We start from the raw sequence: 26,487 nt of genomic DNA, 5'->3' as shown, positions 1-26,487 counted from the left end.
CACGGATATGGGGGGTCCCGGCCCCTCCCCCCGCCCCCCCCCCAAATCCACCTCCCCCTCCCCCCCCCCCTCCCCCCCCCGAGGGCATTCATCGGCCCCCCCCCCACCCCACGTTGGGTTTTTGGGGGGAGGCGTCATAAATGGGGGGGGGTTGGGGGGAGGGGCAGGGGTCAGGTGACCCCTATGAGGACCCCATGGGTGGGGGGTGTTTTGGGGCCGTTTCCTCTCATTTTGGGGCTGTTTCCTCTCATTTTGGGGCTGTTTCCTGTCGGTTTGGGTCAGTTGGGGGCGTTTTGGTGCATTTCAGGGCGGGCGGCTCGGTTTTGGGGCATTTGGAGCGGGTTTGGGTGCATTTTGGTTCATTTTGGGCTGTTTTGGGTAAATTTTGGGCCGTTTTGGATCATTTTTGGCTGAATTCGCACTTTTTTGGGTCAGATTTGGGTGCATTTGGGGCTGTTTCGGGTCATATTTGGGGCCGTTTCAAGTCATTTCTGGGTGGATTTGGGGCTGTTCCAGGTCATTTTGGGGTGGGTTTGGGGCCGTTCTGGGTCATTTTTGGGTGGATTTGGGGCTGTTTGGGTCATTTTTGGGTGGATTTGGGGCCGTTTCGGGTCATTTTTGGGTGGATTTGGCGCTGTTCCGGGTCATTTTTGGGTGGATTTGGGGCCGTTTTGGGTCATTTTGGGGTGGATTTGGGGCCGTTTCAGGTGGGTTTGGGGCCGTTCTGGGTCATTTTTGGGGGGACTTGGGGCCGTTCCAGGTCATTTTCGGGTGGATTTGGGGCCGTTCCGGGTCATTTTTGGGTGGATTTGGGGAAGTTTCGATTCATTTTTGGGGTCTGTTTGGGGCCGTTTTGGGTCATTTTTGGGTGGATTTGGCGCTGTTCCGGGTCATTTTTGGGGGGATTTGGGGCCGTTCCGGGTGGGTTTGGGTCCGTTTTGGGTCATTTTCGGGTGGGTTTGGGGCCGTTCCGGGTGGATTTGGGGCCGTTTTGGGTCATTTTTGGGTGGATTTGGGGCCGTTTTGGGTCATTTTTGGGTGGGTTTGGTGCCGTTTCGGGTGGATTTGGCGCTGTTCCGGGTCATTTTGGGGTGGATTTGGGTCCGTTCCGGGTGGGTTCGGGGCCGCCCCTGGTCCCTAGGAGGCCGCCTCCGCGGGGGGGAGGGGCTCGGCGGGGGCGGGGCTGGCGGGGGGGGCGTGTCCGCGCGCGGGCACCTCGATGACGCGGGGCCGCTCGCTCAGGCGCGCCCCGCGCGGGCCCGGCTCCGCGATGCCGATGACCCAGCCCGGCAGCGCCCCCTGCCGCCCGCGCAGCTCCGCGCAGAACCGCGCCGCCTGCTCACGGGGCAGGCACAGCAGCAGGCCCCCTGCGGGACACGTGACACGGGGGGGTCAGGGCACGTGACAACACACCCCGACCCCAACAGTGGGACACCCCAATGGGGACCCACACAATGGGACACCCCAACAGGGACACCCCAATGGAGACCCACACAATGGGACACCCCAACAGGGACACCCCAATGGGGATTCCCTTAATGGGGACCCCAATAGAGACACCCCAACAGGGACACCCCAACAGGGACACCCCAATGGAGACCCACACAATGGGACACCCCAACAGGGACACCCCAATGGAGACCCACACAATGGGACACCCCAATAGGGACACCCCAATGGAGACCCACAAAATGGGACACCCCAACAGGAACACCCCAATGGGGACCCCAATGGAGACCCACACAATGGGACACCCCAACAGGGACCCCAACAGGGACACCCCAATGTGGACTCCCTTAATGGGGATCCCCCCCAATAGGAACACCCCCAATGGGGACCTCCCAATAGGGACATCTGCATGGGGACCCCCCAGTAGGAACCCACTCAATGGGGACCCCCCAATAGGACCCTCCCAAAGGGATGCCCCCCAATGAGACCCCCCAACAGGAACCCACTCAATGGGGACCCCCCAATGAGACCCCCCCAATGAGACCCCCCAACAGAAACCCACTCAGTGGGGATCCCCCAATAGGGTCACTCCCAATGAGACCCCCCAAAGGAACCCACTCAATGGGGACTCCCCAATAGGACCCTCCCAAAGGAATGCCCCCCAATGGGGACCCCCCAACAGGAACCCACTCAATGGGGACCCCCCAATGAGACCCCCAACAGGAACCCACTCAGTGGGGACCCCCCAATGGGGTCACCCCCAATAAGACCCCCCAATAGGGACCCTCCCCAGTGAGACCCCCCCAAAGGGATCCCCCAATGAGATCCCCCAACAGGAACCCACTCAATGGGGACCCCCCAATAGGGTCACCCCCATGGGGCCCCCCCAATAGGACCCTCCCAAAGGGATCCCCCCCAATGAGACCCCCCCAATAGGGACCCACTCAATGGGGACCTCCCAACAGGAACCCTCCCCAGTGAGACCCCCCCAAAGGGATCCCCCAATGAGATCCCCCAACAGGAACCCACTCAATGGGGACCCCCCAATAGGGACTCACTCAATGGGGACCTCCCAACAGGACCCCTCCAATAGGGACCCCCCCATGGGGACCCCCCAATGAGCCCCCCCCCCCCCCGTACCGGAGGTCTCCGGGGCTGTTCCGCGCAGGAGCCGCCCCCCGCCGCAGGCCGCGCTCATGGCCGCCGTGCGCGCGATCAGGGGCAGGTTGTGGATGACGAAGGTCACGTGATGGCGCTGCCGCGCCGCCAGCGCGCGCGCGTGCCCGAGCAGCCCGAAGCCGGTGACGTCAGTGGCCGCGTGCGCGCCGAACGCGCGGAGCAGCCCCGCGGCTGCGGGGGGAGGGGACGGGACGGGATCAGCCCGGGGGGGGGAGGGGGGGGACACGGGAATGGCGACATCCGGGTCCTCGGCCCCATCAATGGGCGCCCATTGCAGTGACCCCATCCCGGACCAGTGCCCTCACCCCAGTGCCCCCATCCCCATCCCAGCGTCCCCATCCCAGTGTCCCCATCCCCATCCCAGCATCCCCATCCCAGTGCCCCCATCCCCATCCCAGCATCCCCATCCCCATCCCAGTGCCCCCATCCCCATCCCCATCCCCATTAACATCCCAGTGCCCCCATCCCAGTGTCCCCACCTCTGTGTTCCCCATCCCAGTGCCCCCATCCCCATCCCAGCATCCCCATCCCAGTGCCCCCATCCCCATCCCAGTGTCTCCATTAACATCCCAGTGTCCCCACCTCTGTGTTCCCCACCCCAGTGTCCACATCCCCATCCCAATGTCCCAATGCCCCATCCCAGCATTCCCATCCCAGTGTCACCACCTCTGTGTTCCCCATCCCAGTGTCCCCATTAACATCCCAGTGCCCCCATCCCAGTGTCCACATCCCCATCCCAATGTCCCAATTTAGATCCCAACATCCCCATCCCAGTGTCCCCATCCCAACATCCCCATCCCAGTATCACCACCTCTGTGTTCCCCATCCCAACATCCCCATCCCAGTGCCCCCATCCCCATCCCAGCATCCCCATCCCAGTGCCCCCATTAACATCCCAGTTCCACCACCTCTGTATTCCCCATCCCAACATCCCCATCCCAGTGTCACCACCTCTGTGTTCCCCATCCCAATGTCCCCATTCCTATCCCATCCCAACATCCCCATCCCAGTGTCACCACCTGCGTTCCCCATCCCAATGTCCCCATTCCTATCCCAGTGCCCCCTATCCCCATCCCAGTGTCCCCATTCCCATCCCAACATCCCTATCCCAGTGTCACCACCTCTGTGTTCCCCATCCCAATGTCCCCATTCTCATCCCAATGTCCCTGTCCAATTGTCTCTATTCCCATCCCAACATCCCCATCCCGTTGTCCCTATTCCCATCTCAGTGTCCCCATCCCAATGTCCCCATCCCATTGTCCCTCTGCCCACATCCCCATCCCATTGTCCCCATGCCCATGTCCCCATCCCTATCCCATTGTCCCCATCCCCATCCCGTTGTCCCTATGCCCACATCCCCATCCCATTGTCCCCATCCCCATCCCACTGTCCCCATCCCCATCCCGTTGTCCCCATCCCGGTGCCCCGGCGGTACCGGTGCGGTTGAGCGTGGCCATGCTGAGCACGGCCTCCTGGTAGGCGGCTTCCACCTCCTCCCGCGTCACCACCAGCTTCAGCTTCTCCCAGCGCTCCGGCTGCGGGACACAGGGACCCCGATGGGTGCCGAGGGACCCCGATGGGTGCCCTGGGTGCCCTTTATGGGTGCTCTGGGTGCCCTCTATGGGTGTCCTGTGGGTACCCTCTGGGTGCTCTGGGACCTCTTATAAGTGCTCTGGGTGCCCTCTGGGTGCTGAGGGAACCTGATGGGTTTTGTAGGACCCCTTATGGGTGCTGTGATTGCCCTTTGGGTGCTGTGGGTGCCCCCATGGGTGCTGTGGGTGCCCCACTCACGTTATCCAGCCACTGGTGCGCGGTGACGGCCATGTGGGTGCCCAGGGGCTTGGTGAGCACGAGGACGTCACCGGGGACGGCGCTGTCCGGCCTGGGGGGGGGGACACAAGGGGAGGGGTGAGAAAGGGGGATGTGAAGGGGGGGGACACAAAGGAGGGGGACACAAGGGGATGGGGGACACCAGGGGACATGAAGGGAGGGGAACACAAAAAGGAGGGGACAGAAAAGGGGGTCACAAAGGAGGGGGGAAACAAGGGGGGGGGGGAGAAAGGTGACACAAAGAGAGGGGAACACAAATGGGGGTTACAGAAGGGGGGGGACACGGGAACACAAAGGGGAGGGAAACAAGGGGGTAGGTGACACTGGGGGACACAAGGGGAAGGGGGGGGGTTCGTGGGTCACATGACGCGCTCCCAGCTCACATGATGAAGTCGCCGGGCCGGCACACGGTGCTGGCCACGCCGCCAATGATGAGCCAGGGGTTCAGCGCCGTCTGCCCCCCCGTCACCGACGTCCCCCCCTCCTCGGCCGCCTCCCGGAAGCCCCGCACCAGCAGCGGCACCACCTTGTCCCTCTCCTGGGGGGGGGGGCACACACACAATGGAACAGCCCAAAATGGGGGGGGTTAAACCCCTCTTTCTGTGCCCCCCCCCAATGCCATCACCTCGGCGCTCATGCGGGTGCTGACGCTGAGCAGCATGAGGACGTTGTCGCACTCGGTCACCCCCATGGCGTAGAGGTCGCTGAGGACGTTGGCGCAGGCGATGCGGCCCTGGGGGGGGCAAGGGGGGCACAAAGGGGTTGGGGGTCTTCTGGGGTCCCTTACTGTGGGTTTAATGGGGTACAGGAGGCCCAGCAGAGGATTAGGGGGGTTCAAGGGGTCCCCAGGTGGTTTTGAGGTCCTTAGGGGGGAATTGGGGGTCCCTGGGGGGGGACACAAAGAATAATGGGAGAGGGAAGGGTTTTGGGGTCTTTTGGAGGAAATTTGGGGTCCCTTAAAGTGGGTTTAATGGGAGAGAGGAGCCCTACCAAAGGATTAAGAGGACCCAAAAGGTCCCTGGAGGGGGGAGACATAAAGAACTATTTTGGGGGGGGGGCAAAGGAGTTTGGGGTCTTTTAGAGAGGTTTGCAGGGGTTTGAGGGTGTTTGGGGTCCCTTAATGTGGGTTTAATGGGAGAGAGAAGGCCCAGCAAAGGATTAGGGGGGCTCAAGGGGTCCCTGAGGGGGGGAATAGGGGTCTTGGGGGAGGTTTGGGGTCCCTGGGGGGGGAACTTGGGGTCCGGGGGAGGTTTTGGGGTGCTTCCGGTCACCATCATGTAGGGGTCATCGATGAGCGGGTAGAAGAAGTCCGTGGTCTGCACGAGGGAGAGCCCGCCGTGGCGCAGGGGGATGACGCACGAGTCCAGCCCAATGCCTGGGGAGGGGCGTGGTCAGAGCAAGACACGCCCCCTTTCCCCCTTGACCACGCCCCCTTCCTCTTTGCTCCCCTCCCTCCTCCCCGCTGCCCTTTGCCCCTCTCGCCCTTTGCCCCCTCCACGTGCCCCCCCCCCCCGGGGCCCAGCTCCGTTCCTCACCCAGCACCGGGGCCCCGTTTCCGCCGCCGCCGCCTCCGCTCGGTTCCGCCTCCGGCTCCGGTTCGGGCCCTGCCCCGCGGCCCAGGCGCTGCTCGTCCCCGAAGGCCGACAGGAGCCGGAGCAGGGCCTCCTGCGGGACCTTGCAGCCTCAGCCCCGCAGCTCCCCGAAGGCCGTGAGGCGCCAGCCCGGGCCCAGCCCCAGCGAGGCCGGCTCGAACGGGCGGTACCCGGAGGGAGCGGCAGCGGCGGCGGCTGCGTCCACCGGCGCCGCCATCTTGGACTGAGCGGGGCCTCCGGGAGCGGGCGCTGAAGAGAAGCGGGGCGCCGCTCGCGATTGGTTGAGAGGGGAGAGGGGAGGCGGGGAGAAAGGGCGGGGGAGAGCGGTGATTGGGTGGTGGGGAAAAGGGCGGGGAAAGGAGGTGGTGTCGGCCGCTATTGGTTGAGAGGGGAGGCGGAGAGAAAAGGCGGGGAGAGCGGTGATTGGGTAATGGGGAAAGAGGCGGGGGAAGGAGGAGGTGTCGGCCGCTATTGGTTGAGAGGGGAGGCGGGGAGAAAGAGCGAGGGAGAGCGGTGATTGGCTTGTGGGAAAAGGGGCGGGGAAAGGAGGTGGTGTCGGTCGCTATTGGTTGAGAGGAAAGCCGGGGAGAAAAGGCGGGGAGAGCGGTGATTGGGTGATGGGGAAAGGGGCGGAGAAAGGAGGAGGTGTCGGTCGCTATTGGCTGGAAAGGGGTAGGGAGGCGGGGCGAGGGCGGGGATTGGGAGGGAGGAGGAAGGAGGTGAGGCGAGCAGGGATTGGACGGTGAGGAAAAGGCGGTGGGATTGGGTGACAGGGGGAAGGAGGCAGGACGAGAAGTGATTGGAGGGGGTGGTGGGAGGAAGCGAGCGGGGATTGGACGGTGGGGAAAGAGGCGGGGCCGCCCCGGGAGCGTTGCGGGAAAGCCGGGATTGGCGGGGCTCGCTCTGATTGGCCAGCAGCGCGAAGGGGGCGGGACGAAAAGAGCGGAACGGGCGGGGATTGGTGGAGGCTTCCCGCAGCCTCCAGCGGCCCCTCTCTGGGCGGTGCCGCGCCGGGACCGGAAGCGGATGTGACGCCGGATGCGGAAGTGCCGCGCTGTAGCGGGGCAGGTGCCACCATGGCGGCGGCGGCAGCGGTGGGGGAGGGCGGCGGCGAGAGCGGAAGCACGGCAGGTGAGGGGGGGAGGGGTATGGGGGGCCATAGGGGGAGTATGGGGCGGTATAGGGGGGCTATGGGGGCTATAGAGGGGTTATAGGGGAGCTGTGGGGCTTATAGAGGGGCTGTAGGACCTGTAGGGGGGCTATGGGGCCTATAGAGGGGCTATACGGGGGCTATGGGGGCTATAGAGGGGTTATAGGGTCCTAGGGGGGCTATAGGGGGCCTATGGGGCCTATAGAGGTTCTATAGCGGGGCTGTGAGGCCTATAGGGGGGCTATGGCGGTTATAGAGGGGCTATGGGGGGGCTATGGGGCCTATAGAGGGGCTATACAGGGGTTATAGAGGGCTTATAGGGGACTAGGGGGTCTACAGGGGGCCTATGGGGCATATAGAGGGGTTATAGGGGTGCTATGGGGGCCATAGGGGGTCTCTATGGGGCGGGTGTTGGTCTCTATGGAGCAGATGCGGTTCTCTATGGGGCAGGTGCAGGTCTCTATGGGGCAGGTGTGGGTCTCTATGGGGCAGCTGTGGGTCTCTATGGATCAGTTATGGGTCTCTATGGGGTGGCTGTGGGTCTCCTTGGGTCCGTTATGGATCTCTATGGGGCAGCTGTGGGTCTTTATGGGTCGGTTACGGGACTCTGTGGGTCTATAATGGGCCTCTATGGGTCAGTTACGGGTCTCTCTGGGTCCGTTATAGGGCAGCTGTGGGTCTCTATGGTCTGTTATGTGTCTCTATGGGTCTGTATGGGGCGGGGGTGGGTCGCTGTGGGGCAGCCCCACTGACCCGCCCCCCAGCGTGGCTGCGTGGCGCCAGCCTGGCCGTGCTGGTGCTGCAGAACGCGTCGCTGGTGCTGAGCATCCGCTACGTGCGCACGCGGCCGGGGCAGCGCTTCCGGCCCAGCACCGCCGTGGTCCTGGCCGAGCTCCTCAAGGGCGGCGCCGGCTTCGTGCTCCTCGTCCTGCAGCACCGAGGTCAGCGCCCGGGGGGTGCGATGGGGGGGGCATTGGGGGACATGGGGGGCATTGGGGGACATGGGGGGCATTGGGGGACATGGGGGAATTGGGGGACATGGGGGCATTGGGGGACATGGGGGCATTGGGGGACATGGGGGGCATTGGGGGACATGGGGGCACTGGGGGACATGGGGGCATTGGGGGACATGGGGGAATTGGGGACCCTATGGGGGTATTGGGGTCATTGGGACATGGGGGACATGGGGGGTGTGGGCTATTGGGGGGACATGGGGGCATTGGGTGCCAATGGGTGTCAGTGTGCACCATTGGGTGTCACTGTACACCATTGTGTGCCATTGGGTGTCTCTGGGTGCCACTGGGTGTTATTGTGCACCATTGGGTGGCATTGGGTGTCACTATACACTGTTGGGTGCCATTGGGTGTCATTGTGCACCATTGGGTGCCACGGGGTGTCTCTGGGTGTCATTGGGTGTCACTGTGCACCGTTGGGTGCCATTGGGTGTCATTGTGCACCGTTGGGTGCCACGGCGTGTCTCTGGGTGCCATCGGGTGCCATTGGGTGTCACCGTGCACCGTTGGGTGCCACGGGGTGTCTCTGGGTGCCGTTGGGTGTCACCGTGCACCGTTGGGTGCCGTTGGGTGTCACCGTGCACCGCTGGGTGCCACGGGGTGTCTCTGGGTGCCGTTGGGTGTCACCGTGCACCGTTGGGTGCCGTTGGGTGTCACCGTGCACCGTTGGGTGCCACGGGGTGTCTCTGGGTGCCGTTGGGTGTCACCGTGCACCGTTGGGTGCCATTGGGTGTCACCATGCACCGTTGGGTGCCACGGGGTGTCTCTGGGTGCCATTGGGTGTCACCGTGCACCGTTGGGTGCCATTGGGTGTCACCGTGCACCGTTGGGTGCCACGGGGTGTCTCCGGTGCCACAGGCAGCGTGCGGCAGGCGCTGGGCAGCCTGCAGGGGGCGCTGTGGGGGCAGGCGGGGGACACTCTGCGCCTGGCCGTGCCCTCGCTCATCTACACCCTGCAGAACAACCTCCAGTACGTGGCCATCTCCAACCTGCCCGCGGCCACCTTCCAGGTGGGGCAAGGGGGCAAGGGGGGCAATGGGGACAGTGGGGGCAATGGGGACAGTGGGGGTAATGGGGACAATGGGGGACAATGGGGGGTAATGGTAATGGGGACAGTGGGGGGTAATGGGGGACAATGGGGGTAATGGAGACAATGGGGGTAATGGAGACAATGGGGGGGAATGGGGGCAATGGGGGTGATGGAGACAATGGGGGTAATGGAGACAATGGGGGGGAATGGGGGTAATGGGAGCAATGGGGGTGATGGGGGCAATGGGGACAATGGGGGTAATGGAGACAATGGGGGGGAATGGGGGTAATGGGAGCAATGGGGGTGATGGGAGCAATGGGGACAATGGGGGTAATGGAGACAATGGGGGGGAATGGGGGTAACGGGGGCAATGGGAGCAATGGGGATAATGGGGGCAATGGGGACAATGGGGGTAATGGAGATGATGGGGGTAACGGGGGCAATGGGAGCAATGGGGGTAATGGGGACAATGGGGGTAATGGGGGCTGTCCCCATAGGCGATGCAGTCCCCTTAGGTGATGCTAAACCTATAGGGGCAATGCTGACCCCATAGATGTCCTTGTCCCTATGGTACCCGCATAGGTGATCCTGTCCCCATAGGTGCCTGTGTCCCTATGGTACCCCTGTAGATGATGCAGTCCCCATAGACGCCCCATCCCCATGATACCCTCGTAGGTGCACTCTCCCTATTGGTGCCCCCATAGGCAATGCACTCCCCATAGGTGATGCTGAACCTATAGGGGCGATGCTGACCCCATAGGTGCCTGTGTCCCTATGGTACCCCCGTAGATGATGCAGTCCCCATAGACGCCCCATCCCCATGATATCCCCATAGGTGCTCTCTCCCTATTGGTGCCCCATAGGCGACGCAGTCCCTATGGTGCCCCATTGCCACCGCGGCCCCACGCCCGCCGCTCCCCCGCAGGTCACCTACCAGCTCAAGATCCTCACCACGGCCGTGTTCTCGGTGCTGCTGCTCGGCACCCCCTTGTCCCGCACCCAATGGCTCTCCTTGGCGCTGCTCTCCGTTGGCGTCGCCTTGGTGCAGGCCGAGCAAGGCAGCGACACCGGTGACGCCACCGGTAACCCCGGCACGCCGCCGTCGGACGCGCCCCCCCCGCAGAGCTACGCCGTGGGGCTGGCGGCCGTGGCCGCCTCCTGCCTCTCCTCGGGCTTCGCCGGCGTCTACTTCGAGCGCCTGCTCAAGCGCCGCGGCGGCTCCATCTGGCTCCGCAACGTGCAGCTGGGCGCCGTGGGCACCGCGCTGGCCTTGGCCGCCATGGCCGCCACCGACGGCGCCGCCGTGGCCCGCGACGGCTTCTTCTACGGTTACACGGGCGCCGTGTGGGCCGTGGTGCTGAACCAGGCGGCCGGCGGGCTGCTCGTGGCCGTCGTGGTGCGCTACGCCGACAACATCCTCAAGGGCTTCGCCACGGCGCTCGCCATCCTGGCCTCCACCGCCGCCTCCGTGCCCCTCTTCGGCTTCCGGCCCCGCGCGCCCTTCCTGGCCGGCACGGCCCTGGTGCTGGCCGCCGTGTGCCTCTACGGCCGGCCCCAGCACCGCCAATGGCAGCGCCAGGATGAGGCCCCGCAGCAGCAGCAGCAGCAGCAGCAGGAGAGCGGCGCCAGCGGCAAGTCAGTGGGAGCGTGATGGGGATGGGGGGTGGGGAAGGGGGGGCTCATCCCATCCCCTCCCCCCATCAGCTGCACCCCAACTGAGACCCCAGGGAGATGGATGGGGGGTGAGGGCCTCGTGGGGTCGTTGATGAGGCTCGTTGAGGGGTGGGAGCCATTGGGCGTCATTAATGGGCCATTGAGGTTCATTAAGTGATGGGACCCAGTGGGGCTCATTAATGGCTCATGATTCATTAAGGAATGGGACCCATTGGGGCTCATTGATAGCCCAGTGGCGTTCATTAATGGGCCATTGAGGTTCATTAATCGATGGGACCCATTGGATTTATTCATGGCCCATTAAGGTTCATTGGGTGATGGGGACCCATTGGGTCCATTGAGGTTCATTGGGTGATGATGGGAACCCATTGAGGTTCATTGGGTGATGGGAACCCATTGAGGTCCATTGGGTGATGGGAACCCATTGAGGTCCATTGGGTGATGGGAACCCATTGAGGTCCATTGGGTGATGGGGGCCGTTAATAGTGGGGACCCTTTGGTGTGCATCACGAGTCATTGGGTGACAGGGGAACCAATCAGGCTTCATTAGGTGGCGGGACCCCATTGTGGTTCATTAATGGTGGAGGTTCATTGGGGTGATGGGGGCCCCATTCATGCTCATTAGGTGCCAGGGGACCTCATTAGTGCTGGGGTCCATCAAATGATGAAGGACACTGGGGGGGGCCCATTGGGTGATGGGGACCCATTGAGATCCATTGGGTGATGGGGACCCATTGAGATCCATTGGGTGATGGGGACCCATTGGGCTCTTTCCTGGTGGGGGGAGGGGCAGGACCCCCGTTTCTTTGGGGGGGTGGGGGGAGGGGCCGCGGAGGGTTTTTTAACTGTGATTTGGGGCTAATAAAGGCGGATTTGGCAAACGGGCGCGTGCTGCGGGGGGGCGGGGCACTAACCACTGACCCCCTCTTTGGGCTATGGAGACCCCTATAGCACCTATATGGATCCCTCCTTTGGGGCTACATAGAGACCTCCCTGAGGCCATAGAAGAGCCATAGAGATCCCCCTTGAGCAATATGGGAGCCATAGGGACCCCTGCAGGCCCTATAGAATCCATAGGGATCCCCTCCAGGCCCTATAGAACCCATAGGCACCCCCACAGGAGCGCAGAGGATCTATCGACATCTGCCCCACAGCCACTTAACACCCATAGGGACCCCTCAGGCCATATAGGATCTATAGGGGACCCCCCCCATGGGGCCCTATAGGATCCATAGGGTCCATGGCAGCGCCACCGAGGGTCCCTGGGCCCTCAGCTCCGGGCTCTCTCTCTCTTGCAGGTCTCCTCCTTCCAAGGACAAAGGCTCCTGATGGCATCCAGCAGCCCCCCCCGGGCCCTATCCTGGCCCTATAGGGGCCATAGAGACCCTGATGGGCCTTATTGAGACTGTACAGCCCCCCCTCCATGGGCCCTATGGGGTCCTATAGACACTCCCCCCCCCCCCCAATCGGGTTTATTGTTGCTTTTTGGGCTGAATTAAGGTTGTTTTGGTCAAGCGTTGCCCCGATGGACTCTATAAGGGGGGCTCCCATTGGTCAAGCCACGAAGTGTGGAGACGAGGCTTTTATTGGTCCTAGAGCGGCCCATAGAGAGGAGGCTCCGGGTGGGCGCTGCTCTATGGTCCCCAGTGGCTCCCAGTGGCTCCCAGTGGCTCCCAGTGGCTCCCAGTAGCTCCCAGTGGCTCCCAGTGCCCCTCAGCGCAGCAGCCGGGCCAGCACCCAGCAGCCCAGCGTCACCCAATGGCTCGCCCAGTTCAGCTCCGACCACTTGCGGATGGTGTAGGACATCCCATAGCCCTTAATGGGGGGGGGGTGAAGAGCACAGTGATGGGTGGGGGGCACCCCACATCCTGACCCCACCCCCCTTTATTGGGGGGAGGGGGGGGTTGGGGTCCCACCTGCTCCTCAATGGTGTCGTCGGCCTCCAGGTCGAAGAGGGCACCCAGGTAGGAGAGGTGGAAGAGGGCGATGGCGCCCAGGGCTCCGTTCAGCGCCCGCACCCATAGGGTCTATGGGGGAAAAGGAAGGGGGGTGTCCATAGGGAGCCTATAGTGACTCCCCCATAGGAATCCTATAGGGACCCCCCTATAGAGACCCCCCACAGGGACCTCCCCCATAGGGATCCTATAGAGATCCCCCGAATTGGCCCCCCACAGGGCCCCTCCAATAGAGGGATCCCCCCATAGGGACCCTATGGAGATGCCCCCCATAGGGCCCCCCCCATAAGGATCCTATAGAGATGCCCCCCATAGGGACCCCCCCATAGGGACGCCCCCATAAGGATCCTATAGAGATGCCCCCCATAGGGCCCCCCCCATAAGGATCCTATAGAGATGCCCCCCATAGGGACGCCCCCATAAGGATCCTATAGAGATGCCCCCCCATAAGGATCCTATAGAGATGCCCCCCATAGGGACGCCCCCATAAGAATCCTATAGAGATGCCCCCCATGGGCCCCCCCATAAGGATCCTATAGAGATGCCCCCCATAGGGACGCCCCCATAAGGATCCTATAGAGATGCCCCCCATGGGCCCCCCATAAGGATCCTATAGAGATGCCCCCCATGGGCCCCCCCATAAGGATCCTATAGAGATGCCCCCCATAGGGCCCCCCCATAAGGATCCTATAGAGATGCCCCCCATAGAGACGCCCCCATAAGAATCCTATAGAGATCCCCCCCATAGGGCCTCACGTCCTTGTGCCGATGGGAGCAGCCGGGGGGGCAGCGCTTGGACAGGACACAGGCGTCAAAGATGGCAGCGAGGCGCTGGCGCAGCACTGGGAGGGGAGGGCGGGGTCAGCGGAGGCCACGCCCACAATCATCCAGACCACGCCCACCGTATATTCATTACCCCAAATCCCGCCCATTCCCCTTAGCTCCGCCCCCCCAGTCATGCGCATTGTCGCAGCCTTAAGCACCACCCAATCACCAGCTCCCGCCCACCAAAAAGCCCCGCCCATTGGCTCTAGACCCCGCCCCCCTCCTGGCCCCGCCCCTCCCGTCCTTAAAGGGCCCGCGCTGACTGTGCTCGCTGTAGGTGATGAGGCCGAGGGAGAGGAGGACGGCGGCCAAGTGGAAGCTGAGGCCCTGCAAGGATACGGGGGGGGTCAGGGGGGGTTTGGGGGTCCCCAAGGGGGGGGGGGGGGTTGGGGGCCCCATCGGGGGATTTGAGGGGTCCCCAAGGGGGGTCCCGGGGCTCACGTGCAGGAGGGCGCTGGCCGCGTACGTCCCCAGCACGGCCGCGAAGGTGCCCAGGCACCGGGCGGTCTGGAACACGTCTGCAATGGAGGCAGCGGTTCCAGCAGGGCCACATCCCGGTACCCCCCCCGCATCCATCCCAGTACCTCCCCATTCATTTTAGTCCATCCCAGTCGCTCCCAGTGCATCCCAGCCGCTCCCAGTCCATCCCAGTCGCTCCCAGTCCATCCCAGTCGCTCCCAGTCCATCCCAGTCCATCCCAGTCCATCCCAGTCGCTCCCAGTCCATCCCAGTCGCTCCCAATCCACCCCAGTCCATCCCAGTCGCTCCCAATCCACCCCAGTCCATCCCAGTCGCTCCCAGTCCATCCCAGTCGCTCCCAGTCCATCCCAGTCGCTCCCAATCCACCCCAGTCCATCCCAGTCGCTCCCAGTCCACCCCAGTCACTCCCAGTCCACCCCAGTCGCTCCCAGTCCATCCCAATCACTCCCAGTCCATCCCAGTCGCTCCCAGTCTATCCCAGTTGCTCCCAGTCCATCCCAGTCCATCCCAGTCGCTCACACGTGTGCAGCCAGCGGGACATGGGCAGGTTCCAATTGGTCACCACGTCCGCCATGGACCGGGGCAGCTCCACCCGCAGCGGCCGCGACACCGCCAGGTCCCTTTAACAGAGATGGGGGGGGGTGTCCCCAGTGCATCCCCCACATCCCCACCCCATTGCCCCCACCCCATTGCCCCCATCCCCACCCCATTGCCCCCAGCCCACCCCATCCCCACCCCATTTCTATCAAAATTCCCACCCCATTGTCCCCACCCCATCCCCATCCCCACCCCAGCCCATCCCCATTTCCACCCCATTGCCCCCACCCCATCCCCATCCCCACCCCACTGCCCCCACCCCATTGCCCTCATTCCCACCCCATTGCCCCCACCCCACCCCATTGCCCCCAGCCCACCCCATTGCCCCCATCTCCACCCCATTGCCCCCATCCCCACCCCATTGCCCCCACCCCACCCCATTGCCCCCCATCTCCGCCCCATTGCCCCCATCCCACCCCATTGCCCCCATCTCCACCCCATTGCCCCCATCCCCACCCCATTGCCCCCACCCCATCCCCACCCCACCCCATTGCCCCCATCTCCACCCCATTGCCCCCAGCCCACCCCATTGCCCCCACCCCACCCCATCCCCATCCCACCCCATTGCCCCCACCCCACCCCATCCCCATCCCACCCCATTGCCCCCATCTCCACCCCATTGCCCCCATCTCCACTCCATTGCCCCCAGCCCACCCCATTGCCCCCATCTCCACCCCATTGCCCCCAGCCCACCCCATTGCCCCCAGCCCACCCCATTGCCCCCATCCCCACCCCATTGCCCCCATCTCCACCCCATTGCCCCCATCTCCACCCCATTGCCCCCAGCCCACCCCATTGCCCCCATCCCACCCCATTGCCCCCACCCCACCCCATTGCCCCCATCCCACCCCGTTGCAGTTCCCGTGCCCACCACTGGAGGTGCTCGTGCCGCACGGAGGCCCCGGAGCCGCTCAGCGTGGCCGTGGCCTCGGACAGGAAGGCCACGAAGTAGTTACTGAAGTGGAAGGAGAGCGCGCTCTCGTAGGCACGGAGCCACCTGGGGGGGCATGGGGGGGGGACATGGGGGTCAATGAGAGGGGGACATGGGGGTCAATGAGAGGGGGACATGGGGGTCAATGGGGGCTGTGGGGACATGGGGGTCAGTGGGGGGGGACATGGGGGTCAATGGGGGGGTGTGGGGACATGGGGGTCAATGGGGGGGACATGGGGGTCAATGGGGGCTGTGGGGACATGGGGGTCAATGAGAGGGGGCATGGGGGTCAATGGGGGGACATGGGGGTCAGTGGGGGTCGGACATGGGGGTCAATGAGAGGGGGACATGGGGGTCAGTGGGGGGGACATGGGGGTCAGTGGGGGGGACATGGGGGTCAGTGGGGGGACATGGGGGTCAGTGGGGGTCATATGGGTCAGTGGGGGACATGGGGGTCAATGTGGGGGGGACATGGGGGTCAGTGGGGGGGTGGGGGTCAGTGGGGGGTCCATGGGGGTCAGTGGGGGGGGTCAATGGGAGGGGGACATGGGGGTCAATGGGGGGGGCATGGGGGTCAGTGGGGGGGCATGGGGGGTCAGTGGGGGGAGCATGGGGGTCAGGGGGGTCCATGGGGGTCAGTGGGGGGGACATGGGGGTCAATGAGGGGGGGCATGGGGGTCAGTGGGGGGGACATGGGGGTCAGTGGGGGGGGGCCATGGGGGTCAATGGGAGGGGGACATGGGGGTCAGGGGGGGACATGGGGGTCAGTGAGGGGGGGACATGGGGGTCAGTGGGGGTCGGACATGGGGGTCAGTGGGGGTCGGACATGGGGGTCAATGAGAGGGGGCATGGGGGTCAGTGGGGGGGGACATGGGGGTCAGTGGGGGTCGGACATGGGGGTCAATGGGGGGGGACATGGGGGTCAGTGGGGGGGGTCAATGGGAGGGGGACATGGGGGTCAGTGGGGGGGGACATGGGGGTCAGTGGGGGGGACATGGGGGTCAATGAGAGGGGGACATGGGGGTCAATGAGAGGGGGCATGGGGGTCAGTGGGGGGGGCAATGAGGGTCAGGGCATGGGGGTCAGTGGGGGGGGGACATGGGGGTCAATGAGAGGGGGACATGGGGGTCAGTGGGGGGGACATGGGGGTCAGTGGGAGGGGGACATGGGGGTCAATGAGAGGGGGCATGGGGGTCAATGAGAGGGGGACATGGGGGTCAGTGGGGGGGGACATGGGGGTCAGTGGGGGGGGGACATGGGGGTCAATGAGAGGGGGACATGGGGGTCGGACATGGGGGTCAATGAGAGGGGGACATGGGGGTCAGTGGGGGGGACATGGGGGTCAGGGGGGGACATGGGGGTCAGTGAGTGGGGGGGGCATGGGGGTCAGTGGGGGGGTATGGGGGTCAGGGAAGGGGGGGCACAGGGGTCAGTGAGGGGGGGACAATGAAGGGGGGGCCCATAGGGGACAATGGGGGGGGGGCATAGGGAACAGTGAGAGGGTCCCATAGGGAAAAATGAATTGGAGATCCCATAGAGGACAATGAGTGGGGGGGCATGGACACATTGGGGGGGTCCCCCCCATCCCACTGTGCCGCCCCCCCAGTTCTGACCCTCACCTGGCCAAGACGCTCCTGGGCAGCACAAAGGGAAACAGAGAGAGTCAGTGGGGGGGGTTCAAGGTGTTTTTGGGGGGTTTCAGGGTCATTTCAGGGGTGATTTCGGGCTGTTTCAGGGGGGGTTGGGGCGATTTGGGGCTGGTTTTGGTGGTTTGCGGTGTTTCAGGGTGATTTTGGGGTATTTCAGGGTGATTTCGGCGTGATTTGGGCTGTTTGAGGGTGTTTTGGGGCTGTTTGAGGGTGTTTTGGGGCTGCTTGGGGCTGTTTTTGGTGGTTTGCGGTGTTTCAGGGTGATTTTGGCCTATTTCAGGGTGATTTTGGGGTGTTTCAGGGTGGTTTCAGGGTGATTGGGGCTGTTTCAGGGTGTTTTAGCAGTGATTTGGGCTGTTTCAGGGAAGTTTTGGGGTGTTTCGGGGTGTTTTTAGCTATTTCAGGGTGATTTGGGGCTGTTTCAGGGGGGTTGGGGCTGTTTCAGGGTGTTTTGGGGCTGTTTCAGGGGGGGTGGGGCTGTTTCAGGGTGGTTTTGGGGTGTTTCAGGGTGATTTGGGCTGTTTTGGGGCTGTTGCAGGGTGGTTTGGGGCTGTTTTGTGGTGATTTGGGGCTGTTTCAGGGTGATTTGGGCTGTTTTGTGCTGTTTCAGGGTGGTTTTGGGGTGATTTGGGCTGTTTTGTGGTTTTTCAGGGTGGTTTGGGGCTGTTTTGTGGTGTTTCAGGGTGGTTTTGGGGTGATTTGGGCTGTTTTGTGGTGTTTCAGGGAGGTTTGGGGCTGTTTTGTGGTGTTTCAGGGTGGTTTTGGGGTGATTTCGGCTGTTTTGTGCTGTTTCAGGGTGGTTTGGGGCTGTTTTGTGGTGTTTCAGGGTGGTTTTGGGGTGATTTGTGGTGTTTCAGGGTGGTTTTGGGGTGATTTGGGCTGTTTTGGGGCTGTTGCAGGGTGGTTTTGGGGTGATTTGGGCTGTTTTGTGGTGTTTCAGGGTGGTTTTGGGGTGATTTGGGCTGTTTTGTGGTGTTTCAGGGTGATTTGGGCTGTTTTGGGGCTGTTGCAGGGTGGTTTGGGGCTGGTTTGTGGTGTTTCAGGGTGGTTTGGGGCTGTTTTGTGGTGTTTCAGGGTGGTTTTGGGGTGATTTGGGCTGTTTTGGGGCTGTTGCAGGGTGATTCGGGGCTGGTTTGGGCTCTCACTGGTGCAGGGCGTGGGCTCCGTACAGCGGCAGGAGGCAGGAGAACAGGAAGGGCGCGAGGCACGTGGACACCAGGAGGCAGAGCAGGGCCAGGCCCAGGCTGCGCAGCCCCTTCCGGGCCCAGGCCATGCTCTGGGGGGGACCCCAAAACACTGACACCCCCTTAACCACAACACCCCCTTGACCCCAACACCCCCTTAACCCCAACACCCCCTTAACCCCAACACCCCCCTTAACCCCAACACCCCCTTAACCCCAACACCCCCTTAACCCCAACACCCCCTTAACAACAACACCCCCTTAACCCCAACACCCCCCTTAACCCCAACACCCCCCTTAACCCCAACACCCCCTTAACCCCAACACCCCCCTTAACCCCAACACCCCCTTAACCCCAACACCCCCCTTAACCCCAACACCCCCCTTAACCCCAACACCCCCTTAACCCCAACACCCCCCTTAACCCCAACACCCCCCTTAACCCCAACACCCCCCCTTAACCCCAACAGACCCCACTCCCCATTGCCCCCAATGTCCTTGTGCCCCCATTGCCCCCCATGTCCCCAAACACCCCCATTCCCCCAATGACCCTGTCCCCCCCATGTCCCCCAGTGCCATGTCCCCCAATGTCCTTATACCCCCATTGCCCCCCACGTCCCCAAACGCCCCCATTGCCCCTGTCCCCCCATGACCCCAATGTCCTTGTGCCCCCCAATGTCCGTTACCCCAATGCCCCCCAGGTCCCCAAATGCCCCATTGCCCCTGTCCCCCCATTGCCCCCAATGCCCCCCATGTCCTCAAATGCCCCCAATGCCCCTATGCACCCCATCGTCCTTGTGCCCCCATTGCCCCCCAATGCCCCTGTCCCCCCCCATTGCCCCCCCCCTTTCCCCACGTACCAGGGGGGGCCCCTCCACTGCCCGTAAATAGGCCCCAAAGGGCTCCCAGGGCCCGAAGACGACGGAGCCGGGGGAGCAGAGGTACCCCAGGACCTGGGCGGGGGTCGGCTCCCCCCCCGCCCCCCCCCGGTCCAGGTCGAAGCCCAAGGACACGGCCTTCATGGCCACCACCATCTGCGCCCCTGCCCCCCCCCCCCACTGGGGTCAGCACCAACCAGTGGGGGGGGGACCCAAAGATGGGGGGGGTATAAAGGGGGGGGGAAGGGACCCCCAATGGGGGGAGAACCAAGGATGGGGGTAGGGGACCCAAAGATGGGGTCTATAAAGGGGGGGATCCCAATGTGAGGGGGGACCCAACGATGGGGGAGCATAAAAGGAGGGGGGGACCCAAAGATGGGGGGGTATAAAGGGAGGGTGGACCCCAATGTGAGGGGAGACCCAAAGATGGGGGGGCAGAAAGGGAGGGGGGGGGCAATGTGGGGGGAGACACAAAGATGGGGATGATATAAAGGGAGGGGGAGAACCCCAATGTGGGGGGGAACCAAAGATGGGGGGGCCCTCACCTCGCATCTTGTGCCAGGTCACCGTGTCCACCATGTGCAGCTCCCTGTGGGAAAGGGGGGGTCCCAGTTCAACCCAGTTTGTCCCAGTGCACCCCAGTTCATCCGGGTTCATCCCACTGCCCCCCTGCTCCAGTTCCCAGCATCCCCAGTGCATTCCAGTTCTCCCCATACCATCCATAGCCCCCCATAGCCCCAATGTCTCCCCATACCCCCCCCAGCCCCCTATATCCCCTATGCCCCTATAAGCCCCCACATTATTCCAGCAGCAGGGAGCAGAGCACGTCCCCCCCATAACCCCCACATACAATCCATGGCCTTCCATAGCCCTTCATGTCCCCCCATACCCCCATATTCCCATTTCACCCCATTACCCCCCATTATCCCAATTGCCCCCCATTGCCATCTATAACCCCATATCTCCATTAACCTATATTGCCCCCCAATACCCCCTATATCCCCATTCCCCCATCACCTCCATATCCCCATTGCCCCCCATATCCCATTGCCCCCATAACCCCATTATCCCCACTGACCCCATAACCTCCCATTGACCCCATAACCTCATTACCGCCATAGCCCCCCATTACCCCCATAACCCCATTACCTCCCATTGACCCCATAACCTCATTACCCCCCACTGACCCCATAACCCCATTACCCCCCATTACTCCCATTACCCCCATAGCCCCCATTGCCCCCCATTACTCCCATAGCACCCATTACCCCCATAGCCCCCATTACCCTCATTGACTCCATAACCCCATTACCCCCATTGACCCCATAACCCCATTACCCCCATAGCACCCATTACCCCCATAGCCCCCCATTACCCCATTGACCCCATAACCCCATTACCCCCATAGCCCCCATTACCCCGTTACCCCCATTACACCCATAGCCCCCCGTTACCCCCATAGCACCCATTACCCCCATAGCCCCCCATTACCCCCATAGCCCCCATTACCCCCATAGCCCCCATTAACCCCATTACCCCCATAGCCCCCCATTACCCCCATAGCCCCCATTACCCCCATGGCCCCCATTACCCCCATAGCCCCCATTACCCCCATAGCCCCCCATTACCCCCATAGCCCCCCATCACCCCCATAGCCCCCCATTACCCCCATAGCCCCCCATTCCCCCCATAGCCCCCCATACCCCCCATTACCCCCATACCCCCATTACCCCCATAGCCCCATCCCCCCATTCCCCCCTTACTCCCCATGCCCCCCATCCCCCCCATCCCCCCATTACCCCCATAGCCCCATTACCCCCATAGCCCCCCATTACCCCCATAGCCCCCATTACCCCCATGGCCCCCATTACCCCCATAGCCCCCATTACCCCCATAGCCCCCATTACCCCCATAGCCCCCCATTACCCCCATTGACCCCATAACCCCATTACCCCCATAGCCCCCATTACCCCCATTACCCCCATAGCCACCATTACCCCCATAGCCCCCATTACCCCCATAGCCCCCCATTACCCCCATTACCCCCATTACCCCCATAACTCCCATAGGCCCCCATTACCCCCATAGCCCCCCATTACCCCCATTACCCCCATAGCATTACCCCATTTCCCCCCTCTTACCCCCCATTACCCCCATTGACCCCATAGCCCCCATTACCCCCATTACCCCCATAGCCCCCCATTACCCCCATAGCCCCCCATTACCCCCATAGCCCCCCATTACCCCAGCAGGAGGTAGCAGAGCGCGGCCAGGGCCAGGCAGAGCCCGCGCTGGCGGCGCGCGCGGCTGAGCGCCAGGGTGAGCGCGCACAGGGCGCTGAGCAGGGCCACCCACAGCGCGTGCGCCCCGAAGAAGTGGTGCAGCGCCAGGAGCCCCCCCGCCACGGCGCCTGCGTGCTTCCCGCCCCGAGGCAGCGCTGGGGGGGGGGCGCCAATGTTGGGGGGGGAAGGGGGATACAGACACCCCCTCCCCCACAATGGTGTCACCCAACCCAATGCGTTTCTGAGCCCCCCCCCCCCCCCCACGTGATGGGTGAATGGATGATTCCCCCCCCCAAAGGGTCAATGGGGGGTGTCCATAGACCCATAGAAGTAAGACCCCCCCCTCATCCCAATGGTGTAACCCACTCCAATACAAGCCCCCCCCAAAGGGTCAATGGTGTAACCCACCCCAATACAGGGGTGTCCCCCCCACCCAGGCAAGCCCCAAAGGGTCAAGGGGGGGGGGGGGAACGGACACATAAAACCCCCTCCCTCAATGGTGTCAGCCCAAGGCTTAGCCCCCCCCCACCCCATAATGGGTGAATGGATGAGCCCAGCCCTATGGGTCCCCCCTAATGCTTCTACCCCCACAATGCTTTGGGTCCCTTTAACCTCCTGCCCCCCCCATAACGGGTGAATGGACGAGCCCACCCCCTCCCCAGCCCTATGGGTCCCCCCTAATGCTTCCCCCCCCCCCAATGCTTTGGGTCCCTTTAACCTCCTGCCCCCCCCATAATGGGTGAATGGACGAGCCCACCCCCTCCCCAGCCCTATGGGTCCCCCCTAATGCTTCCCCCCCCTAATGCTTGGGGTCCCTTCAACCTCCTGCCCCCTCCAACTATGGGGACCCCCCCCAATGCTGCCCCCCCAATGACAGGGAGCCCCCCCAATGCTGCGCCCCCCAATGACGGGGACCCTCCCAATGCTGCCCCCCACAATGACGGGGACCCTCCCAATGCTGCCCCCCACAATGACAGGAAACCCCCCCAATGCTGCCCCCCCAATGACAGGGACCCCCCCCAATGGTGGGGACCCCCCCAATGCTGCCCCCCCAGTGACAGGGACCCCCCCAATGACAGGGACCCCCCAATGACAGGGACCCCCCCCGCACTCACGGAGCCGGTGCAGCAGCCGCGCCCCGAGGCAGAGCAGCAGCAGCGGCCAGAGCTGGGCCAGGCCCTGCCTCGCCGTGGGCACCACGCAGCCCGGCAGCACCTGAGCCGCGAACTCCCGCGGCGGCAGCGCCGCCATCACGGGACGGGGGGGGCTCGGAACTGGGGACCGGCGGCTTCCGGGACCCCCCCTCCGGTGCCCGGGTCCCCCCCTCGGTCCCGGTCCCGGTCCCGCAGGCCCCGAGGCCCGAACCTCACCCGGTGCCGCCGCCGCCGCTCTGAGGGGCCGGGGTCTGAGGTAAAGGGGCGGAGCTTCCGCAGCGACCAATGGGCTGCCGCTCTGCGGCCCCGCGTAGATGGGCTGGCCAATCAGAGCGCGGCGCGCCCGAACGGCGGGGCCGCCGTTGCTAAGGGCGGGGTGCGGTTGTGGCGGCGAGGGGGGTGATGGGAGAAGGGGGCGTGGCTCCCTGGGGGGCGTGGCCCTTTGTTAGAGGCGTGGCCTGGTTGCTAGGCAGCAGCGGGCACTGTTGCTAGGGGGCGTGACCACGTTCCTAGGGGGCGTGGCGCGGTTGCCTGGAGACGAAGGAGCGGGGTCTCCGCGCGGTGCATTGTGGGCCGGGAGGGGGTCGGTCCTCCAGGATCCCATAATGCCCTGCGCGCCCCGCCGCGGCCCAGTGCCCCCAGTATGGACCAGTACATCCTGCTGGGCCGCATCGGCGAGGGTGCGCACGGAGTCGTCTTCAAGGCCAAGGACCGGAAGGTGCGGGCCTGTGGGGCTTCTGTGGGGCTTCTGTGGGGCTTCTGTGGGGCTTCTGTGGGGCTTCTGTGGGGCTTCTGTGGGGCTTCTGTGGGGCTTCTGTGGGGCTTCTGTGGGGCTTCTGTGGGGATGTCTTTGGGGCTTCTGTGGGGATGTCTTTGGGGTGGCTCTGGGGTCTCTGTGAGGTCTCTATGTTGCCTTTTTAAGGTCTCTATGGGGATCTATGGGGTCTCTGTGGGTCTCTATGGGGGCTCTCTGCGGTCTGTATGGAGCTCTGTGGGTTTCTGTGGGGTTTTTATGGGGGCTCTATGCAGTCTCTATGGGTCTCTATGGGGGCCTCTATGAGGCTCTGTGGGGGCTGTATGGGGTGTATGGGGTCTCTGTGTCTCTATGGGGGCTCTATGGGGCTCTATGAGGTTTCTGTGGGTCTCTATGGCGTCTCTGTGGGTCTCTGTGGGGTCTCTATGGGGTCTCTCTGGGTCTCTGTGGGACTCTATGGGGCTCAGTGCAATGGGGACCCCCCTCTGTCCCCCCCCAGACCGGGGAGCTGGTGGCCCTGAAGAAGATCCCATTGCGGCGCCCTGAGGAGGGGCTGCCCCCCCAGACCCTGCGGGAGATCAAGGCCCTGCGCCACATCGAGGAGCACCCCCATGTATGTGGGGGTCCCCCATAACCCCCCTTATAACTCCCCTTATAGCCCCCTTATACGCCCCATAACCCTCTTTATGTCTTCCCATAATCTCCTTTTTATACCACCATAAACACTTTTATATCTCTCATAACCCCCATTATACTCCCTATAACCCCCCTGATAACCCCCATTAAAATCCCCCATAACCCCCTTTATCCCCCATAACCTCCTCTATACCCCACCATAAACTCCTTTATGCCCCCCCATTAACCCCCCTTTATACCCCCGTAACCTCCTTTATGCTCCCCATAACCCTCCTTATACCCTTTGATCCCCATGGCTGCCCCCTCTGTTCTCCCCCTTTATCCCCTCCCCTTGACCCCATGGCTGCCCCCTCTGTTCCCCCCTTTATCCCCTCCCCTTGACCCATGGCTGCCCCCCTCTGTTCCCCCCCGTTTATCCCCTCCCCTTGACCCCATGGCTGCCCCCTCTGTTCCCCCCTTTATCCCCTCCCCTTGACCCCATGGCTGCCCCCTCTGTTCCCCCCCTTTATCCCCTCCCCTTGACCCCATGGCTGCCCCCTCTGTTCCCCCCCTTTACCCCCTCCCCTTGACCCCATGGCTGCCCCCTCTGTCCCCCCCTTTATCCCCTCCCCTTGACCCCATGGCTGCCCCCTCTGTTCCCCCTTTATCCCCTCCCCTTGACCCCATGGCTGCCCCCTCTGTTCCCCCTTTACCCCCGCCCCTTGACCCCATGGCTGCCCCCTCTGTCCCCCCCCCCCCTTTATCCCCTCCCCTTGACCCCATGGCTGCCCCCCTCTGTTCCCCCCCTTTATCCCCTCCCTTTGACCCCATGGCTGCCCCCTCTGTTCCCCCCCTTTATCCCCTCCCCTTGACCCCATGGCTGCCCCCTCTGTTCCCCCCCTTTACCCCCTCCCCTTGACCCCATGGCTGCCCCCCATGTTCCCCCCCTTTACCCCCTCCCCTTGACCCCATGGCTGCCCCCCATGTTCCCCCCCTTTATCCCCTCCCCTTGACCCCATGGCTGCCCCCTCTGTTTCCCCCCTTGACCCCATGGCTGCCCCCTCTGTTCCCCCCTTTATCCCCTCCCCTTAACCCCATGGCTGCCCCCTCTGTTCCCCCCCTTTACCCCCTCCCCTTGACCCCATGGCTGCCCCCATGTTCCCCCCTCGCGGGTGCTGTTCCCAGGTTGTCCGCCTGGGGGCGGTGTTCGCGGCCGGCCCCGCCGTGGTCCTGGCTCTGGAGCTGCTCGTGGGGGACCTGGGGGGGCTCCTGCGCTCGGCGCCGGCGCCCTTGGCCCCCCCCCGCGTACGGGCGCTGCTCGCCATGACCCTGCGGGGGCTGAGCCACTGCCACCGGCACCACGTGATGCACAGGGTAAAGGGGGGGACCCCAAAACATGGGGGGACCCCAGAACGGGGGGAGGCACAAAGTGATACGGTTGGGTACCCCAAAACAGGGGGGATGGGCACAAAGTGCAATGGGGGGCCCCCCAAAACTGGGGGGGCCACCCTGAAACTTGAGGGGGGGCAAAATGGGGGGACCCTAAAAGTCCCTAAGGGGGGGGGGCACACCCCAAAATAGGATGGCCCAAAACTGGGGGGGGGGGGGGGGGGGGGGGGGGGCAGTGGAACTGGGGGGGGAGCGACCCCAGAACTGGGGGTACCCAGGAGTTGGGGGGGGTGGACACCATGTAAGTGATGGGGATGGGAATTGGGGGGGGGGGGAGCAAAATGGAGGTACTCTAAAAGTCACCCACAGATGGGGGGGTGCACCCCAAAATGGGATGACCCAGAAAGTGGGGGGAGGTCTTTGAGGTTGATGTAGGAGCTCATGGGAAGGGTCTCAAGGCTGATGGGGGGAATGGGACTCAGGGTGGGTACCCCAAGATCTGGGGGTGCCACCCCCCCATATCCGTGCCCCCCGTCCCCCCCCAATGCAGGACCTGAAGCCCGCGAACCTGCTGCTGGACGCCCACGGCCGCCTCAAGCTGGGGGACCTGGGGCTGGCGCGGGTGCTGGGCCCCCCTTGCACCCGCCCCTACAGCCACCAAGTGGCCACCAGGTACCCACCCCCCCCCAAACCCCTTCATCATTGGGGACCCCCCTTGGGTATTGGGGTCCATCCCCCCCATTGCTGCTCTTTAAGGTGGTACCGAGCCCCGGAGCTGCTCTACGGCGCGCGGGACTACGATGAAGGCGTTGATATCTGGTGAGTGCCCCCCCCCCAAATGGGTTCTTCCTGGTTTAAATGATGTTGGGACCCCCCCC

The 26,487-nt window shown here is 63.6% G+C and overlaps 4 protein-coding genes and 1 long non-coding RNA gene across 7 annotated transcripts; 3 read left to right on the top strand and 2 right to left on the bottom strand.

Annotated features, from left to right (window-relative positions):
* Positions 1–1,137: 1,137 nt before the first annotated feature.
* Positions 1,138–6,279, bottom strand: LOC134173673 (selenide, water dikinase 2-like). The gene is made up of 8 exons (XM_062637936.1): positions 5,994–6,279; positions 5,730–5,833; positions 5,084–5,191; positions 4,842–4,996; positions 4,420–4,510; positions 4,064–4,163; positions 2,590–2,799; positions 1,138–1,367 (listed from the first exon to the last, which is right to left on the bottom strand). The coding sequence occupies exons 1-8, from the start codon at positions 6,265–6,267 to the stop codon at positions 1,138–1,140; spliced, it is 1,272 nt and encodes a 423-aa protein (XP_062493920.1). The 5' UTR covers positions 6,268–6,279.
* Positions 6,280–7,126: 847 nt separating this feature from the next.
* Positions 7,127–12,384, top strand: LOC134173678 (UDP-galactose translocator-like). The gene is made up of 5 exons (XM_062637946.1): positions 7,127–7,181; positions 7,872–8,141; positions 9,072–9,223; positions 10,169–10,874; positions 12,216–12,384. The coding sequence occupies exons 1-5, from the start codon at positions 7,127–7,129 to the stop codon at positions 12,287–12,289; spliced, it is 1,257 nt and encodes a 418-aa protein (XP_062493930.1). The 3' UTR covers positions 12,290–12,384.
* Positions 11,010–11,525, top strand: LOC134173680 (uncharacterized). 2 transcript variants are annotated; one of them, XR_009968352.1, is made up of 3 exons: positions 11,010–11,083; positions 11,151–11,259; positions 11,319–11,525. It is a non-coding gene; the product is annotated as an uncharacterized LOC134173680 (long non-coding RNA). The 2 variants fall into 2 exon arrangements; XR_009968351.1 differs by having other exon boundaries at positions 11,291–11,521.
* Positions 12,385–12,535: 151 nt separating the features above from the next.
* PORCN (porcupine O-acyltransferase) lies at positions 12,536–22,948 on the bottom strand. 2 transcript variants are annotated; one of them, XM_062637940.1, is made up of 14 exons: positions 22,813–22,948; positions 21,660–21,852; positions 19,961–20,004; positions 19,398–19,579; positions 18,500–18,630; positions 17,325–17,339; positions 15,646–15,771; positions 14,697–14,797; positions 14,139–14,215; positions 13,961–14,024; positions 13,629–13,714; positions 12,834–12,944; positions 12,606–12,732; positions 12,536–12,575 (listed from the first exon to the last, which is right to left on the bottom strand). In XM_062637940.1, exons 1-13 carry the CDS (start codon positions 22,946–22,948, stop codon positions 12,631–12,633), a joined length of 1,368 nt encoding a protein of 455 aa, XP_062493924.1. In that variant the 3' UTR covers positions 12,536–12,575; positions 12,606–12,630. The 2 variants fall into 2 exon arrangements, with proteins under 2 accessions (XP_062493924.1, XP_062493923.1); XM_062637939.1 differs by lacking the exon at positions 12,536–12,575 and having other exon boundaries at positions 12,590–12,732.
* A 482-nt stretch (positions 22,949–23,430) lies between these two features.
* On the top strand, positions 23,431–26,444 carry CDK20 (cyclin dependent kinase 20). Its single transcript, XM_062637948.1, has 5 exons — positions 23,431–23,569; positions 24,105–24,218; positions 25,406–25,594; positions 26,160–26,281; positions 26,366–26,444. The coding sequence occupies exons 1-5, from the start codon at positions 23,495–23,497 to the stop codon at positions 26,430–26,432; spliced, it is 567 nt and encodes a 188-aa protein (XP_062493932.1). The 5' UTR covers positions 23,431–23,494; the 3' UTR covers positions 26,433–26,444.
* Positions 26,445–26,487: the final 43 nt, after the last annotated feature.

This window comes from Pezoporus occidentalis, unplaced genomic scaffold, assembly GCF_034315485.1.
Source record: "Pezoporus occidentalis ecotype Australia unplaced genomic scaffold, CSIRO_AGI_Poc_V1 ctg541, whole genome shotgun sequence".
Taxonomy (NCBI): domain Eukaryota; kingdom Metazoa; phylum Chordata; class Aves; order Psittaciformes; family Psittacidae; genus Pezoporus; species Pezoporus occidentalis.
This window is presented reverse-complemented; position numbering and strand designations above follow the sequence as displayed.

What these genes read in the sequence shown, in the direction of transcription:
- LOC134173678 (XM_062637946.1), top strand. Translation starts at nt 7,127, where the DNA reads ATGGCGGCGGCGGCAGCGGTGGGGGAGGGCGGCGGCGAGAGCGGAAGC. An exon ending in CGAGAGCGGAAGCACGGCAG is followed by an intron (nt 7,182 to 7,871) that starts GTGAGGGGGGGA and finishes GTTATAGGGCAG; the next exon opens with CTGTGGGTCTCTATGGTCTG. An exon ending in TGCCCGCGGCCACCTTCCAG is followed by an intron (nt 9,224 to 10,168) that starts GTGGGGCAAGGG and finishes GCTCCCCCGCAG; the next exon opens with GTCACCTACCAGCTCAAGAT.
- PORCN (XM_062637940.1), bottom strand. Translation starts at nt 22,948, where the DNA reads ATGGCGGCGCTGCCGCCGCGGGAGTTCGCGGCTCAGGTGCTGCCGGGC. An exon ending in GACCTGGCACAAGATGCGAG is followed by an intron (nt 19,580 to 19,960) that starts GTGAGGGCCCCC and finishes GGGGGGGGGCAG; the next exon opens with GGGCGCAGATGGTGGTGGCC. An exon ending in CGGCACGAGCACCTCCAGTG is followed by an intron (nt 14,798 to 15,645) that starts GTGGGCACGGGA and finishes TCTCTGTTAAAG; the next exon opens with GGACCTGGCGGTGTCGCGGC.
- CDK20 (XM_062637948.1), top strand. Translation starts at nt 23,495, where the DNA reads ATGGACCAGTACATCCTGCTGGGCCGCATCGGCGAGGGTGCGCACGGA. An exon ending in TCAAGGCCAAGGACCGGAAG is followed by an intron (nt 23,570 to 24,104) that starts GTGCGGGCCTGT and finishes GTCCCCCCCCAG; the next exon opens with ACCGGGGAGCTGGTGGCCCT. An exon ending in GGCACCACGTGATGCACAGG is followed by an intron (nt 25,595 to 26,159) that starts GTAAAGGGGGGG and finishes CCCCCAATGCAG; the next exon opens with GACCTGAAGCCCGCGAACCT.